This window comes from Cyrtonyx montezumae, unplaced genomic scaffold, assembly GCF_038088225.1.
Source record: "Cyrtonyx montezumae isolate F1298 unplaced genomic scaffold, pur_monq_1.0 scaffold_8, whole genome shotgun sequence".
Lineage (NCBI taxonomy): Eukaryota > Metazoa > Chordata > Aves > Galliformes > Odontophoridae > Cyrtonyx > Cyrtonyx montezumae.
Window position 1 is genome coordinate 62,707,224 of NW_027072089.1, and position 18,671 is coordinate 62,725,894.

An 18,671-nucleotide genomic window follows, 5' to 3' on the forward strand; every position below is an offset into this window, starting at 1 on the left:
TCAGGCAGAGCATTTATATTGCCAAGCATCTTCCTATGTAGGATTCCATAAATATAAACAGAGAAGCAGCTCTGCCTATTGACATTGCCTTTCAGTTTAAGAGAGAAAAAAATCCTTGCTTGAACACTGCCATAGATGCCCTTGCTCTCACCTATGACTAAAGGAATCATAAATGTTAAAAGTCTACAAGCTTCTACATAATGACAAACAAAACCTTTCAATCCACTCCTATCCCAGTGGAAAAAAAAAAAAGGAGGAATATCCCTCAACACTTTTCCTTCCCTTGTCAATGGTTATATTGGAAAATGTTCTGCTCAGACTTGATAGTATTTGTGTTGATGCACTATCCATCCACCCACAGATGCTGAGCTCTGTAACTCAGGTGACAATGTTACACTAGAGGATTTAACTATCTGCTTCACGACACTTCTCAGCACTCAGCCAATATTCATTTTAAAAAGTTCACAGAAGGGAGACTGAGCCTCAAGTCCGTAAGGTTTTTTTTTTCTTTTCTTTTATCCAAAGAGAACCTTTGCAAAAGTATCCCTTGAACAATAACAAAAAAGCACTAATGCTTCTCCAAGTGAGCCAGGGAAAATTCCAAATAGGATCACAGGAACATCCCTACATGGTGAGTTTAGCAGCAGCCATGTGATGGATGTAAAAATGCTTCTCATGCATTTTTGAAGGCTAACACTTCAGCAGTATTCTCAATTGCCTCCTACAAATAACTAGGGCTTTTGGCAGCTACCCACGGATGATCCCACAAGTATTTTGTGGTGGTGCAGGGTCTATACTCTGGAGATTTTGCATTGCTTTCGGGCATTTCTAAGAGGGTGATGAAACAGTAAACTTAATTTCCAAAGGGACTCTCCTCTCCCTTGAGCTTCATGTAAGCACCATGAGCTAGATAGAGATTACAAAAATCTGAATCAAAGTACTGCAAGTCTGCTGAGCTGTGCACTGTAGTGTGTGAAAAGGGGAACTCAGCAATCAAAGCAAAAGAGCCTGTAGATGTAATTCCAGATGACAAGAATCACTCCTGCTCCTGCAAGCATTGCCTTGATAGGATCAGAACTGTATCAATGTGCTGGCAGTACTCATTCCATCTGCAGTGCAACTGCCCCCATAATAGCTATTTACTCCACAGAGCTTTTAGTCTGTTCAGGCAAACAATTCTTACCCTGCTGGTTGTCATCCTTGGTGTGCTCCTGAGCAAGTAGGAACATGCTCTTATTTTTGATTTCCACTCTATGACTAACTGGAATCACTTGTTCAGTTCCAGAAACACCTGCCAGTTTCTTATTATTTTTCTTATTTTTTTTTAAACATCACAGACAATAAAAATAGAATAAAAGCTCAACAGGGAAGAAGGTTACTGGCACCTAATATGACTATTAAATCATAAATAGCTTTGAATCCCATGATCAGTTATTAGCGCTCCCCCCCAGCATGATTGTCTCCTGGCAGGTTAAAAGAAGACTGGTTATCAGCAAGCCCTATGCTCATATCCTCCCATAACATGACACAACACTGTATCACTCTCATATATCATCTGCAGGGATTCTCATACAATTGCTTGGGTCAAAGACTAAAATTCTGAGGAAAAACAGTGTACAAATCTTTTCATGGAGAAAAAGAAGAAAAAAAAGGTGATCTCATTCACATTAGATCATCAATCGTAATTATTTCATTCCTTGAACTTTTAGAGAAGGGATCAAACTAGTTATTTCCTGGACTCTGCCTTCCTCTTGTACGATTTCTAAACACTTCTCTGTGGAAGGCCTTAGAAGGCTCTGAGGGTGAAACTCATAGGGAACTCAGGCCATCCTCAGGCATTCAGAAAGAACTGGGTACCTCAGAGGGGGTTCACAGGGAAGCAGCCTCCAGTGATTAGGAAGACAGGCTCCCAGTTTGGTGAAGGGCAAAAAAAATGGGCTGCAAGGAAGTACCTAACCAGAAACTTATAACAGCCTCTCCTGAAGTTAGGTGCTTAAGTTATCCCTTCCATGAGATAACAGGGCTTCTCATTGTTGATATTGCGAGAGAAGCTCAGTGCTCACATGTGATTTCAGTTGATTTTGTGGGGTCTAACAGTAGCCTAAAAAAATTAGGAAATGAAATATCTGGTTGTTATTGTGCCCTAAGCTTTCTGTGGCTAAAGGGCCATGTGTTCATAGGCTACATAACCAAATACACATTATCTGATATTTGACACATATCAACAGAAGATTGAGATCCAAAAAGGCTTTCACACTTTATTTTTTTAGGTGTCTACTAATGAGACAGATCAGTGGTTTATATTCATTATTCATTATATTCAACATTCATTACTTGGAGGAAATAAATATAATGCATTTACATACAAAGGAATAGGATAGAAAATCCAAAAGAATGTGAAGCTCACGACTCTACAGTAAATGAGGCTTTCTACACTATTTTTATATGAACTTTTTTAAAAAAATGATTCAATTCAGAAAAGGGTCTATATCTAAAATGCCTTATAATGATCTCTATAAATCAGAAACTGACAGCCATGGTTTCAGCCAGATTGCTCCACTTCTTCAGCTCTCTACTGAAATACATCAACATGCAATTGCTGTTCACAGAAGCCATAGAAAGTGTTTTTGTTTTCTGCAAGGAGTAAAATGGTAGTTTTCTTCCTACTAAATTAAGTCTGAAACTTGTTAGGGCAGTGATACACTGACTGGTAAAGTATAGCCAACAAAGTATTGTTGATTCAGTTCTGTGTTCTGTCCAGACTTGTGAAAAAAGGTGTTCTTACAGCTCAAGCAAGCTAGCATAATTTGCTATACAGGGCATTAGCTAACCCAACTGGAAACTGCAAAAGCCAACATACTGTGGTGGCAACTGTCAGAACAAATTTAAATACTTTGATCATTTCTGAAAATCGAATTTTGTGGATTTTGTTTGTTTATAAATGTCACCATCTACCTTTGTAACACTAAGCTTTCATTTCTTATCCCTTTTTACATCTCAGGGCTTTGTAATCACTCCAAACACATGGCCTTTAAAGTTCTTATCTACTTGATTATGGAGGACCTAGAATCCCTGGGCAGCTTTTTAATTTCAAGTAGTTTTACTAAAAGCTATGCCCATCCATGTATTACAAAATTGCATAGCGTCACAAAGCTATATCTTTAAACAGAAGACATACAACCTTAATTTCCTCATATCATTACCCTTGTTTTACTCAGCTAAATTAATCATATTCTTTGGTATAACTTGATTTTTTATTCTTGTTCCCTGAGTAGCATTCTGCAGATGGACCCACTTGCTTTCTTTATGAAGACAACCTGCAAGGACTGGTGTGGTGGACTAGCCTTGAAATTGCCCGTGAAACACTTCATTAAAATTACATGCCAGGATTTTAAACTTGCCTTTTTGCTTAACTCTGAAAGAACCCTCATCCATGCTAAGCAGGCAGTTCTTTGTTTGCGGCTGAGTTCCAAGTTGTTTGAACACAATGGATGCCAAGTTTTCAAAGAAAGGAAAGCACAACCACTTTGGCAAATGTAAGGTGGCAAAAAAATGGTTTAGCTGGATTGACACATGTTCATAGAGACACTTTGTGCCTTTCTTTGAAAGCGTGTTTCCTAGCAGTGCCTGCTCTGCATACTAAACTAACTGCATCTTTCTAAGTCCACATCTCCGTTCTCAGTGGTCCCTAAGCACTTCAAACTAACAGTCTAAAGTATGAAGCATCTAAAATATACATCCTTCTGTTCCTTTCCAGCTAACTCTAATCCTAAAGTGTAGATGAAAATGGGAAAATAGGTTAACAAAGTTTATCCACACTGCTGGTCAAAGGATCAGTACAGAAAACTGCTGAAGGGCTCTCCTGAGAACAGTAGGATTGAAGATGATGCAATTCTGCGACTCTTCTTGTACCTTCTGTCTAACTCAGCTCACTTCAGCCCTCTTACTACATGTCTCTCTGACCCTGTAACCATGTGCTATAAGAGAAATCTGTAAATTGAGAATTGCAGAGTGGAATCTGAATTCATTGCTTCCTTTTACTTGACAAACAGTAAATCAAAATGGAACTACACATTTAGAAAAAAAAATATTATTTTTCCCCGTGAACACCAACCTTCCCAACTAATGAAAGCTTCACTCCTCAACATGGAATGTATCTGGACTCAAGTCTATTTACCCTTTCTCTCAGTTTTAAATACCTGAATGATCACATCAGGATTACTCACATCCTTCAGCTTCGAGCTGTGGACACTCAGAACACTCAGAAATTCCATTTTCTTGAGCGCTGGGCAGGTATATCAACAATGTAGCATTTTTTGGTTTCTGAAATCTTAAATTTAAAGCTGCTTGCATTTATTATATATATTTTAAATTAAATTACGGGTCTCTAGCAGCTAATAGAAAGGCTACCCAAATGAGGGCGTGGTGGTACAAGGCACTCCCACTTGTGGACACTGCAGGTGGCTGGCAGATGGACACACCAGCCACAAGTGGTGGCACTGGGAGGGTGAGCTGTGCAGAGCAGCTGAGCTCTTGCTCAGCACACCAAGTGAGGCAGCAATTCAAAGAAGAAAGTACTTTGAAGATAGTGAAGATATTTCAGACATTTTAGGTAGGACTTTCTTTGTAAACACTTCCTGCAACAGTGAGTTCTAACTGGTGGTCTGAAAGTTGGATTTGGCTGGAGGGGTGCTTCTCTCTCATCCTGGAAAGCTTACTATTGCGAAGTATAGTGGTGGGTACATGGAGCTGGGTTATGTAACTGGTCACTGTGAAACTTGGGGTTGCAATAATTGCCCCAAAGATCAAAATCTAACCAACTGGGCTGAAGAGCAACTTTTGTTATCACTGAAGTTAAAATTTAAGGCTGGTTTATCACCTTCAAAATATTGATAAGCACACAGCAAATAATGCAGCTTTAGGAAGAAACTATATTCTAGTAGGAATGTAACAAGCTATGCCTTCTAATTAGGACAATATTCTGTCTTAAGTATTTCTTTTATATGAAACTGTTGGCAGATCCATTTTCATTCTATCCAGCTTTTCTCATTTTCTTCTGTAGTCAGCATAGAGGAAGTGGAAAGGGGACAAAACCACTGAAAGGTTACTATGGATTAATATAAGACCAACTCAGTTCAACCAGTGGTTGAAATGTGTAGTTGTACAGATTACTCATATTAGATGATACAGGCTTATTAATATATATATATATATATATATATATTTGAAATGAATACAACCACAACAAAATAAAAAAAAAAAAAAAAAGGAGGGAGCAGCCGGCTTCTTTTACACTTCACTGAAGAAAAATGTTTTGATAAAAGAATAATAAACAGAGCTCATCCTGGATCTTGGTAAGAATATCTGCAAAGTCTAACATGTAATGGTAAAAATTACATCATCTGTAATCTTTATACCAACTGCTTTTCTTCAAACAACAGTAACACAGAAATTCTATTTTGAGCAGAACTAGTCACTGTATTTGTTTTCCATTAGATATATAATCTAGAATGACTCCAACAGCTAGCTGGGCACAAACTTCATTAAACTTCACTGGTTGCATCAGTTTTAGAAAATCACTGCCTATTCTTATTGCTTTATGAATGTTCAGCATCAGCACCATGTATACCCTTCCAATGTATGCATGCAGAATCCGTTCTGTTTACAATCATAATAGCTTTAATAAAGGTAATAAGAAACTGAGCTTCAGAATAATGGACAATACTCTGAAAATCTCAGTAGGAATTAACACAATTGTTACTCAAGCTTAGATACACACAAAGCAGAGAAATCCACTTCTGCCATTCCCAACTTCAGGTGACCACTCTCTCCTTAGTATACTGCACTGATTTAACAAGAGTCAGCTCTGTAACGATGTAATATATAACATTTTCTCTCTTCCATTAGTTATTTGGCCCATATCACATGTAATATAGAATACAGCGGATCATCAAAAATGCAGACTTGAAGACACAGACTACTCCTTACCTCTATTCCTTCCTTGTTTAAGGCATATTCGTCAAAATTCAGAATAGCAGTCTTGATAGTTCGTGGAGGGGGTAGCACAGTCAAACCAATATTAATAGCATTGCTTCGTTTTGAGTCCAATACAATGATCTCCTGTCGCTTCCCATCTGCAGCAGTTTTCTTGATCAAGAAGAGAAGAAATAAATTATCCCTCCAGTCCATTTGTTAAAGTCACACCTTTCACCAAAGACTTCACCTGTGCAAGGATGCTGATGGTGAATGCAAATCATTTATAGCCACCAATAAAAGCTGACTCAGATACTGACCAAGGAATACGAGCAGAAGACACACAGGTTAATACCAGCCTTGGGAAGCAGCCAGGCTGACAAAGGGCTGAGGCTGTCCCATGGGCTGCGGGCTCTCCATGGGCCTCAGGAGCTGCTGGAGCCCAGGGGTGCCCAGGGTATGGCTGCCTGAAGGGCTCCAGGCCCCTGGGCTGTGTGGACCTGGAGCAGCCACTGAACCTCTGCCACCCAGGTGTCCCTGCTGGGGCAGGGTGGTTTCGAAAAATCCACATGGGACACAGGATGAGGAGCTGGAGACACCTTCATGGAGACATCAGAGTGCCTGCTCTCCCTTTGGCTGCCCAAAAAAGGATATTCTATCTTGCAGTTTATGATATTTCAGTTATCCCCTAGGTTTACCTCTAGTAAAAATGACAGTATTTTAAATGACACCAATTATGTAAGACCAAAGTACTAATAACAAGCTTTACATTTCATTCTTGAAATAAATGGGATTTTGTTTTCTCTCTGATCCTATTCTTATAATGGTAAAATGAATACTCACTATGCATAGTGACTTACAAACCATTTATGATAAAACACAGTGTTGAACGTGGTCTTTTCTTTCATGTCCCAGCACACCTTTTATTCTCTCATCACCCTGTGCGAAAAGGTGCCTTTTTGGCAACTGAATATGTCATGTGCCAGGTAGCTCCAATTGCCAGGTAGCTCATTGTATATGGGGGTAATGAGAGAGAGAAAGTGAGAGCATACAGCACAATTCATCTCCTAACGTCATTTTTTCTCTCCCACTACACACAGATTTTGGAAGCAAGTTTTCTGTTTTCTCCCTTCCTTTTCTCTATGAAAAGTGGGTTGAGGGATGCTGTCAAGCACTGGAATGTAGAGAGACCAGCACAATGAAGCAAGCAAGCACAGACATGCTCTGCTGTGTACAAGCTCATGTTTCAGCACAGCAGGGTCTGCAGAGATGTGACCAGGTCCACCTCACAGAGCCTGTTAACTGCACTGTGATTGGTGGCTCTAGCACAAAGCATGGAGGCATCTTGAAGGGGCAAAGAGAAACCATGGCAACCTTCAGCAGTTGCCCAGAACAGAGAACTGTCTGTGCTGCCCATAGCAGCAGTGCCTCTTGCACTTCTCTGGATTTAGGGGAGCTCAGGAAGAGACCCTTGCTGCCTGAGGCTGTCTGTGTTGAGGACTGTGCTTCAGAAGTTAAGCCTTGTTCCTGTGAGGCTGCACCACTGCTACCACTGCATCAAAAAACACACAGCAGCCATACTGCTTCTGTGATGGATGACTATTTAAATGAGATAATTTTATTAAAGTACCTGTAGCTGTGGACCAGCCCATCACATGAGTGTAACTACATCACTATAAAGGCACCTTTTTCTGTCAGAGTTCTCTGCCTGCACAGGACCAGGTATGGCAGCCAGTGCTACAGCTATGCAGCATGTGCGTGGCACCCAGCCCTGTTCATCATGACAGTACAATCAATGTGGCATGGGGTAGGTTCTGTGTAGTGACAAGGCTGAAGATGAGAGCAGTTTGCAGGAGCTGGGGACTACTTCATGTAAGTGATCTGGGAAAGCAATGAGATGTTATTCTTTTTTAAAAAAATATAACAACACTCATAATCAACATGATACATTTTAGGAGAATAGTGATGTCATTTTATTCTGCTAGAAATGCTCTTCTGCTAACACTTTAAAAGCATCCCTGAGCCCTCCTTGAACCTTTCCATTTTTGACTATGAGACCTCTTTCTCTCAGGGAGCTGGCTGAGTGAACTGAGATAACACTTCTCCTTTAAAGCAGTCATTTTGACTTTCTGGGCCATTAATTACTTTCTCAGGACCACAGTTAATGGCCAAGACCACATAAAAACTAGCAGGGTTCACTAGAGCCTGTTCCCTCTTTGTACTGCACTCTTCTGCTTTTATACCACTGCTTTTGCTTTGTACTTTGTAGCACAGAATCACACTGCTCCAAAGAATGCACACAGAAGGGAAGAGGCTTGGGGAAAGGAGTTAAATTTAGGCTTCTCACATGCGGTATGGGTACGTAAGCCTCAGATCTGCAGCTCTGTGTTTAGGTTCCTAAGTTTGTCAAGAGAGACATATTAATCTGTGGGACATCTGATGCCAACCACTGGGATAACTGCAACCACAGCAGTGAAATCCCTCCTCAGCAATGAGTTAGGAGAGACAGATGAGCTCTACTGAGGACTTAAGCAGGAGAGGCCTTTTCCAGAGCTACAGCTGCATGTTGAGTATGAACATTTGGAGTAATTCTTTACAAAAACAGTGGGAGAAGAGATTTGAAATTCATTCGAGGGATGAAGGCTAGGTTACAAAGAAATCCCTTCAGAATGAACAAAAGGAAGAAGAAAAGAAAAAAGATTTTACTACTTCGTACTTTATTATCCTAATGCTAGGAGAAGAATTCCCTTTGGTCTGCAATTAGATCGCACAGATGCAAGTGCCTAACTACTACAGTGGGTTACAACTACCAGTTTCAGCTATAATATTAAATGACTCAGTGAAGTGATTCAGAATGTGCTTTATTAGTTCATTAGTGCACCTGATTTCACATCTCAAAGTGCCAATACATAGCCTTGAGCTGCTGGTTATTGTATTATGGAATAACAATCAGGTGTTAGAATCATTCCTGCAATGTATCAAGAACTACAGTGAATTAGACTTTTACAAGACCTAACTGGACAGATGCTGTTGCCTTTTACTGAAGGCTTGGAGACAAGATAGGTTATTCAAAAACACTAGAGGTCTCACAGAAGGTGACCTGTGGTTTGGTGAGCATGTAGTCTAATAAGCACCTATCTGCTTTAATTAAGCAGGCAGAAGAATTTTGATCACTTTTTTTCAGTGGTCAGGTAAACAAGTAATTTTATATAATGAATCAAGATAGAAATATGTCTTCTGTTTAAACTTGCAGAACTATGTGCATCCGTAGTTCAGATAAACTTGGGAAATCCCTTAAATGCAAGATGGCAATTTCTTTTTGTTTCTGTCTTAACTTAGAGAGGACTTAACACTGGGGATTTTAAAAGAAATTACTCAGCTGCCACTTACTTTGTTGAGGATACCAACCACATAATCTTTTTCAGAAATTTCATTCTACATTTGTGATTAGCCTTATGCACGTTACAAGCATTTTTATTAGGAGTATGTGTCTAGGCACATACACATGTGTATGTGAAAATAATATCCTTGATTTTTCACTCCTGCTTGCTTTTGTGCTTGTGGACACATGATGATGACGACTGTCTCCCACTGGGTAGAGTAGAATCAGCAAAATAATACTTTCCAATGACTTGCAGAACCACACAGATTTCAGAAGGGTTGGGCAGTAACTTTTGATTCAGTAGTGTGTGCAACTACTCATTTCTTGTCACAGAAAAATAAACACTTTGATGTACTTTGCCAAAATACCTGCTTGGTTTGGCAGTATGTGAAGGAAAGAAATTCTAGGCTTGTTTGGAGGGGTACCTGATCACTCCTTCTATCCACTAATAAAATGTCATGGTCCTCCAATTCAGAAAATAGGCATTCTGCAATGAAAATTGCTCCACCTACTATAATCAATGTGCGTACTGCCCAAAGTGGAATAAATTTTCCTAAAATGAAGAACCACCCCTCTACCTTAAATTCCCCAATTATATCCTACAATTTAAAATCCATTTTATTTTATTGAAGTCTATTGTGTTTAATGAAAAACTACCACTAAGCCAGGAAGTAGCTGTTTATAGCTGTGTGTTGTGGAAATCACAGTGAAGGATTAGAAACTGGAGTAAAATTGGTTACAGCTGGATAAAAGCATATGCACAAGATTGAGCCAAACACCCCCAATCCCCCGCCCCACACTCTGGCTTTGCTTCTCTCATCCTTCTGGACTATTCCTTTTCCATGCACCTGCTTGCATCTACTGCTATGAAATCTGGAGGTCTCACTTTTGATTTGTTGCTCTGTGCTCTTTTTTTCAGCTGAACCAACTGAGCTGTGAGTCAGACTTTACGATATTATAGAATAAACCTGTTTTGGATTGCAGCCATTGGACACGAGAAACTAGACACAACGGGGAATGTACTTCCTGGAAATAAACCAAGCAGTCTGGAAAAAGCGAGAGTTATCCTAATTTCAGCGCAATCTTCATACCAAACCTCAAGTCCTCTATGGATTAAGTGGTCTGCTTAATTATTCCCGCTCTCACTTGATCTAAGGACCATCTCATGCCCTGCAAGATTTTCTGGTATTAACCAAAAATACACAAGAGTCTCAGAAGCTGGTGAGGAGTTCCATGATAATTTTCAGTCATCGTTGTTTTCTGTACCGAGACAATGATACTCTATGTCTGTGTTATGGGGCGGGATGGAAAGCAAGCCAAAAGTATAATGTCTCATGCAGAGAACAGTATTAGTGTCCAAGAGGAAAGCAGTCACCTAAATCATTCCTCAGACTTGCACTAATTTCAAAGAAACCTGCTCACTCATCTTTCAGCTAGAAGCCAAAAGCTGTGCCAAAGCTTCAGGCAGCCCAGGCAGGTTTGGGAAAAGTGCATATGGTGGGGAGGAATGGCCAGAAGTTGTTTGGGAAAGTAAACAAGTCCACATTCCAACACTTCAACATTTTATCATAATTCAGGTGAGAATAAAACGTAAGAACCAACCAGAGAAATCCGTTACAATATTGGCAGTTAGCACAAAAGTTTAGAAATGACAAATATGTCATAATTCCACATTAAATTCAAGGAATTAAATGCTTCATCGATCTAAGAAAACATTCTCATTCTTTCCATCTATGAACCATCTGTGTCAGATTTGTATTTACAGGGAGAGAGATGAGGAGTAACACGCTACCATGTCACCAGCATTCCTTCCTCACCAGAAAAGGAATCAGAAAGAAATTAATCTCAATATCTGCCAAATGAACTATCAGCTGAATATGTTTTTAAGGTGCTATGCCACACATTTCAGGGTTATAAGCAATTCATGTTTGAAAGCTGTTTTTGCATCACAAGAAGTTCAGTTTAGAAAAGTGATATGCAAGATCTAGGTGACTCGTGTATTTCTGTACTTATTGTTTGCTACATACTTAAAGGGACTAGAGCGATCAAACAGTGGTGTTTCTACTTGGCCCAGGAAATCAAGAAAAACAATTAGAAAATGTTGAGTTAATAACTTTTATAAGGAGCATGAGACTGGGTAGCCTCACCAGAAAAAGGGAAACCAATAATACTTATGACACATAAAATACAACTTCTGTCTGCCAAGGAGAGGTTAAATATTCAAGGTACTGGTTGTTTTTAATGTCGCTATAAAACATACAAGCAAGTTATTTATTTTAACAAAGAGAGATGGTTATATTTCACAAGCTCTAGCATTTTAATTGACAAGGAAAGTCATTTTCCCAACGTTAATTGCTCTTATTAGAAGTGAGTTTAAGAAGCCATGAAAAACAAATGTTTCAACTAATAACTTTTAAAATGCTGCTTCAAATTACTACTAAATGTAAATATAAGAGACTTTTCTTTGTTGTCAACTTCAGTGTTAAACAGCTATGAATACAGCTTTCATAACAATGCTAAGTATCAGGAGATCCCAGTCATTGAGATATTTCCAGTGCCAGCTTCTGTCCTAAAGTTTGGATAGCCCTATTGTCCAAATTAAGGATTTAAAATATGCCTGTTTACCACTACTAGAAAAAAAAAATTCCCCTTCCTCACAAAATGCTGCAGAATTTAATTGCAAACTTGTTATAGCTTATAAAGTAATACTTCACAATAAAATACATGAGTGGGCACCTTGTTAGAGAACAAATCTGATATTCCAACCTTTCTATGCAATGATTAGGAAAATATTACCAAGTGAAGAACTGTCAAATACAGATATGAATCATCATGCTCTGACCTTTAGATAAATATAACAGAAAATATTTTATATTTAAATACCTGGTTTGGCACTAAACTACAAAATGCCAATGTAAAGTTTGTTGGCATTCTCCACCTGAAGTGATATCCCCAAACTGGTAGATCTGAGACAAGAGGCCAGGCTTGGCACTGACACCACTGTAGGCTCATTTCCTAGTTTCAGGTTATGGAATATCTTCTGTCATGGACCAAGCTAGAAACACATACCGTAATTTCCAGTGTTTTCATATAAACAGCATAAATCATCTACATCTAAGTCAAAATGAATACCAATACAATAGCAAAATAAGAGTGAGCTGAATATGAGCAGTACCTTTGTGACAGGCAGTTCCTTGGACTTCGACTCAAAGAGATGCTCCAGTTTGGAAGTGTCCACCTTAATGGGTTCCAGTTTCGACCACAGGAATTCTCTGCAGCGTTTGTTGTTTTTACACTGCCACTCAAATGGCCGTACCTCGTTCCAAAACAGACGGATGGTTTTCTTCTTCTTTATAAATGCTGGCTGACCCCTAGAAACCTGGGGTGACCCTAAACCCTGAGGAGTGCTGAACAGCGGAGGAGGAGCCAATAAATTAGCAGAGGGTGGAGGTGGAGGCGGACACCCAAACAGCGGGGGAGGTGGTGGAGGAGGCAAACCCAGGAAAGAAGGTGGAGGTGGAGGAGGGGGAACAAGGGAGTCCCCAGGACCCATATCCATGTCCAACACATCTACATCATCCTCCTCCCCCAAGTCTGTAAAATCCATGTCTTTGATTTTAAGTTCTCTAGGATTAGCCATGAGTTGATCCCAGATGTAGTCAGATTCCTTCTTTGGCTGTGCTGGTGTTTTCTCAGGGACCTGTTCACTGATTTCATCTTCAGGCAAGGCTGTCCCCTTGGCCAGCTCGCCACTGTTGAATTTTTCTGCAAAGGCTTTCACACTGCCTTGGTTGTCCAGGTTTCCAATCTCCATCTTTTTGACACTTTCATCTTTGGCCTGTTTTGTGGCCTGAAGGATAGAGATCCTACTGGCTAGACTAGTGAGGGACTCCTCACTTTCCTCCGTCTCCTTCTTTTCCTCCTTCGCCTCCAGCTCCTTCTCCTCTTCATCCTTGGGCTTTTTGTTATGCGCATACAGCATGTCCAGCATAAAACGCTTGTTGTTGAGGATGTTACTGCACTGCTCATTCACGCCAGCATCCTGAATGGTCTGGGACCATGGACCTGCAATCACACACACACAGATGGGGAAAGTCAGGATATGGGAGCCAGAGCATCAAGAATGCTCCCCACCACAAGAAAAATGTTTTTGGAATGCATGCACAACTACTCTGAAACTGAGTAAGCAACAGGTTTGGAAATTTGTGCTTCTATAAGGCTCAATCCCTGTGGGCTGGGAGTACTTCTCAAAGAAGGAATAGGAGCAGAAGATAATTTGTTTATCTCAGGAGGGATTTCTTAACTGTCAGGATTTTGAGATTTTGGGTTTCTTCTGAAATCTGCCCGTTTTCATTTTATATTTCCATCTCATTTTACACAGTGCATAAATGCTCAGAATATTTCATGGGGCTTAAATATTGTGACCATGTCACAAGACAGGCTGCTATCATACTTTTGATCTACTCATAAACTGGAAGGTAAACTTCCTAATGAGAGGAATTTTACCTGCCTGACTGCAAGGTCAACATGTAACAGCTTCCTCCTCTCCCTCCTCCCTCTCTAACTGCGAGAGAAGTACGACTTTCACAGCTGGCTGCACTTTGGACCTCTTGGCTAGTGCCTGGGCAGTTTTCATGACAGGGGCTACTTCAATCACAGAGCTGACTGCATACCCAGCATACAGCTCTCAGGGCAACTTCGTGAATAAAATCATAAAAGCAAGATTCTCAAAGTTACTCGTAGGAATACACCTAAATAAAGTCTTCTAGTGATTTCTGAAATGCTGCTTATCAGATGCTGTTACCCTTCTGTAGCTTATGATGAAATTAAAAACCTAATGGCCTTCTTCCCAATCACAACTACTGAGAACGTCACTGTAATGAAGCTTTATTTTTCAGACTACTGCAGAATAATCTGTTTTAAGACACCACTATAAAAAATGAACCATAGCAGTCAGTTTGTAAAAATAAATGAAGCAAGAACCTTAGACTACATTTTCCTGAATATAATACTGCTAACCAATGTGGATAATGTGATAAAAAATTATGGTGCTTTTTTTCCTAATGTGCAAAGATGAAGTGATTAAACATGGACAAAGATAATTCTTCACACTTAATACATCTTCTTTATCAGATTCCTTCTGTTCTCCATAGTCTTTACACATTTTATCAACATATTCTTATAAATTCTACTTCTTAAACATTTTATTTTGACAGTTATCCTGTCCTTTTGGCCAGTTATTGTTAAAGGTTTTAATTTATACCTTGCAGTTGCCTTTTCCCTTGTATTTCCATTTCATGTTTATTTCTCATATGTTCCTGATGTTTTCAATATTTAGGAGTTTAAAGATCACTCAGTTCCAGCCCGTTTGCTATAGGCAGGACATCTCCCCCTATACCAGGTTGCTCAAAGCCCCATCCAGCCTGGCCTTGAATGCTTCCAGGGAGGGGGCATCCACATCCTCACTGGGCAACTTATTCCAGGGTCTCATCACCCTTACAGTAAAGAATTTATTTCTGATATCTAGTCTAAATCTACCCTCTTTCAGTTTTAAGCCATTTTCCTTTGTCCTGTTACTACCTGCCCTTCTAAAACGTCCCTCCCCAGTTTTCCTTTAGGCCCCCTTCAGGTACTGGAAGGCTGCTATGAAGTCTTCTTGGAGCTTTCTCTTCTCCAGGCTGAAGAATCCCAGCTCTCTTAACCTGTCCTTGTAGCAGAAGTGCTCCAGCCCTCTGATCATCTCTGTGGCCCTCCTCTGGACCTGCTCCAACAACTCCATATCCTTCTTGTATTTGGGGGCTCCAGAAATGAACACAGTACTTCAGGTGGGGTCTCACAAGAGTAGAATAGAGGGGCATAATCACTTCCCTAGATCTGCTGGTCACACTTCTCTTGATGCAACCCAGGATATGGTTGGCCTTCTGAGTTGCAAACCTACATTACTGGCTCATGTTGAATCTCTCATCAGTCAACACTCTCAAATCCTTCTCAGGGCTGCCCTCGAGCTATTCTCTGCTCAACTCATATGTGTGTTTGAGATTGCCCCAACCCAGATGCAGGACCTTGCACTTGGACTTCCAGTTTGAGTTGCTTTCTTATCATAACAGCTACCCCTGTGCCAGTGGGATGCAAATAACTCACTACATGAGAACTCCTTCATGGCACAACTAATTTGTTAAAATCTTTGGCCTACTGGTAAGATATGTCAATTTTAAGATGCTGATATTTTATTACGAGGGTATATTTCTTAGTTTTTAACAAGAGAAATACATATGCATTTATTTAGAGTTAAAGAATCAGGATATATACCACATGAGATTTGGGGAAAATTGTATCCTATTCTCCTTTATTCGCATGTGGAAGATCTTGAACTTTGTCACAATGCAATTAATATCACTCATCTATCATATCTATCATGCCTTTCTTATATATATACTCATCTACTGTCTTTAAGAGTAGAACAGCATTCTAAGTGCCTCATTTAACTTAATCTTGAAGCTGGTTGAAAGGAAGATAGATCTTATATTTAGAACACAATTAACTTAATGCTTCCAGAAAAAAGCGAGTGTTTAAACATGAACGTTATAATCTGAAAATTCATCATTATGAGGTAACCCTGGTTATTGCATCATCTCTTTTCTTTTAGTAAAGAGTGAGGTTGTTTCACACTGTGTAACAATTTTTGTTTTCTTATCTAGAATTCAGAGAACTTAGGACAGTATTTTCCACTGTTGAGCCCTAAGAAGACTTAGAAGTTCCCTAACTGCAGTTTGTTTCTTTACCTTTCTACAAAAGCCAGAAAACGAGCAAATAAATGAAAAAGTATAATTAATCAATGAAGGTCAGAATCTTCCTTTTACTTCCTGCCTGGACTGCATGACTAGCTCTGGTCATAATTATCTCTCCAGGGCAGAAAAGTGGTTCTTCAGATTCTTAAGGTGTTTTCCATGCTGGGCTACTCTTTACATTTCTAACCAGAAATACTAGTCACTACAGAGCTGCAGTCTTCAAGACAATGTATATTTTATGGGCCTTCTCCATTTGAGCTAATAGTGGTCATAGCCTAAAACTACAGTCTTCAGCTCCTATGCATGACTCTTGGCTATCTGAAGTCTAAGACAGGAAAACTGGAAGGATGGAATAAAGAGCTCAGCCATTATTTCTCTTCCTATTGAATTAAAAGCTAACGTGAAAATTTGTTTGGAGTCTCATGAAAAACTGTATCAGCAAGGCCTCTTATCTCATTCTTTTATGTGTAGAAAAGACAATTCCTTGGGAGGTTGAGTCACTACGACACCATGATTCAACAATTACTACATTAAACTTAAGGAAAAAATGTTTTCAAGTTAAAGTAAACTTCATTTCAGCAAGGCTTTTTTGCTCCTCAAACTCAGAAACCCAATTCCTGTGGATTTCCAAGCAGGGAGAAGACAGCAATTTGGCCATTGAGAAGGAAGTCTTCAATAGATGCAAAGGGTTTGTTTGTTAATTAACAAAACAACAGAGCTGAAAATGTTACATTTTTTTTTCCCACTGGAAATCCTTCATTATTGAAAAAACTTCAATTTACCAGTTTCATTGTCACTGGTTAACTTGTCCTCTCTCTCTTCCCTCTCTAAAGTGCTGCTTGCTGAGGATATGCTGGATGCAGAGCAGTTGTCTTTTTCATTCACTTCCTCATTCTGCCTCTCCTTTTCACTGAGTATTGCACTTTCTTCTGGCTCTCTCTCTGGTCCTTGCTCCACCTCACTCTCTGGTCCCACCTCTGTAGCCTCTACTTCCTTGGGTGTCTCCGTTCCCTGCTCAGGCTCTGCCTCAGTCTCCTGCTCTGCTTCTGGTTCTGTCTCTGTCTCTGGTTCGGGTTCACTGGCACTCACTGGTGGAGAGAACAATGGGAGAAAGAGATGTACTTAGCAGCAAAGTTGTGTCAGGCTCACCCGTCTGAATGAGAACGACGTGAAAACTGTACAAGTGCCTTATGGAAAGAAAATGAAAAGCAAGTCCATGGAATGCTTAACATTATGAGCAACAGACTGATGAATGTTGTATGACGACAGCATTGCACATGAGAGTGGCCTGGCAAACCCCTTCGCTTACTGTCTGGAGCCAATCCACTGTTTTTATACATACTTCCACAGCTGGAGTGTTGGACTTGCATAAGGATTTGAACCAGCAGAAAGTGGGCATCCCACCCACGACATTGAAAGCTCAGTGCCTAGACAGAGTCAGGAAGCAAGAGATCTCATAAAAAGCAAAAAGGAGAGAGATTGTGGCTTTTTGGTTGAATTTTCTTTGGTTTCTGGAGGAATTCTTTTTCCATCTGATGAGGAACACTTCAACAAAAAATACAATATTAGTTTTATTAACACAATGAAATGGCACAGTCTGGAAATGGCACTGACACACATCTGTTTGACAAAAAGCATATGGTTTTTTTTCATGCACATTTACTTCAGAATAGCCACATCAAAATTGAATAAAGTTTCCAAATGCTTGGCATATGGCCCAAATCTAGTTTCCAATTGGTTGGCATATGTCATACATTGAGCTTTTTATCAGTTGGCAACATGGTGAGTACTGTTGATAGTATACCTGGTTTCTTCTTCCTTGCTTTATCACCAACAGTGAACTTCATCTTCATTTTTTTAGCTAAAATATCTGATTTTCACATGCAAGTATTCTCTGCATGCAGCAAAGAAACTGAAGAGCATCCACTCATATTCACATCAAGCAGCTCACGATTTTATGAACACTGAAATCGCCATGCAAGAGTGATGAAAATAGACATGCACGTTAGTTTTGCATACTCTCCAAATTCCCTTTGTACAAAAATTTGTGCCAGGTGACTACGATGACCAAGTCAGACTCGTTTTTTCCTTCTACTAATTAACTTGTCATTGCAATATTGCAAAACAGGCTTCTGGACTTGTCACAATCTTTGGATCACATGATGTACAATGAGACTTTCTTCAAGAACTATATGATCCTTTAAAGGAAAATAGTTACCACACTGGAATGTAGCTGAAACAAGTAAGTCCTCTAGGGAGCAGGTAGTGGATTTATCCAAAGACAATGTAAACCAAAATAACAAAAGTCACAATATTTTCTAAAGACTGCTTCACATTGAGTTCCTATTCTTTTTTCTGTGACACCCACAAAAAGAATGATTACTATCAATGCCTGTGCCCTGTCTTTACAATAACACATTTTGGAACTAGTTTTGAGGAGTGCATCTTCAGTATCACACTATTCCACTTCATTTTATATAATTTTAGTATAAAAAATTGAAAACTGATTTTGTCAGTGAGTTTGTTGG

At 39.6% G+C, this 18,671-nt stretch overlaps 1 protein-coding gene across 8 annotated transcripts in view; it reads right to left on the reverse strand.

The window, feature by feature from the left end:
* Window positions 1–18,671, reverse strand: part of FHOD3 (formin homology 2 domain containing 3) — a 356,118-nt gene that overhangs the window by 40,590 nt on the left and 296,857 nt on the right. For 7 of the 8 annotated variants that reach the window (XM_065752840.1, XM_065752839.1, XM_065752842.1 and 4 more), the window contains 3 exons: window positions 16,926–17,231; window positions 12,531–13,420; window positions 5,989–6,147 (listed from right to left, as the gene is read on the reverse strand). In XM_065752840.1, the coding sequence (XP_065608912.1) occupies window positions 5,989–6,147; window positions 12,531–13,420; window positions 16,926–17,231 (1,355 nt within the window). The remainder of the gene's footprint in view (window positions 1–5,988; window positions 6,148–12,530; window positions 13,421–16,925; window positions 17,232–18,671) is intronic. The other variant, XM_065752844.1, reaches the window with a different exon arrangement.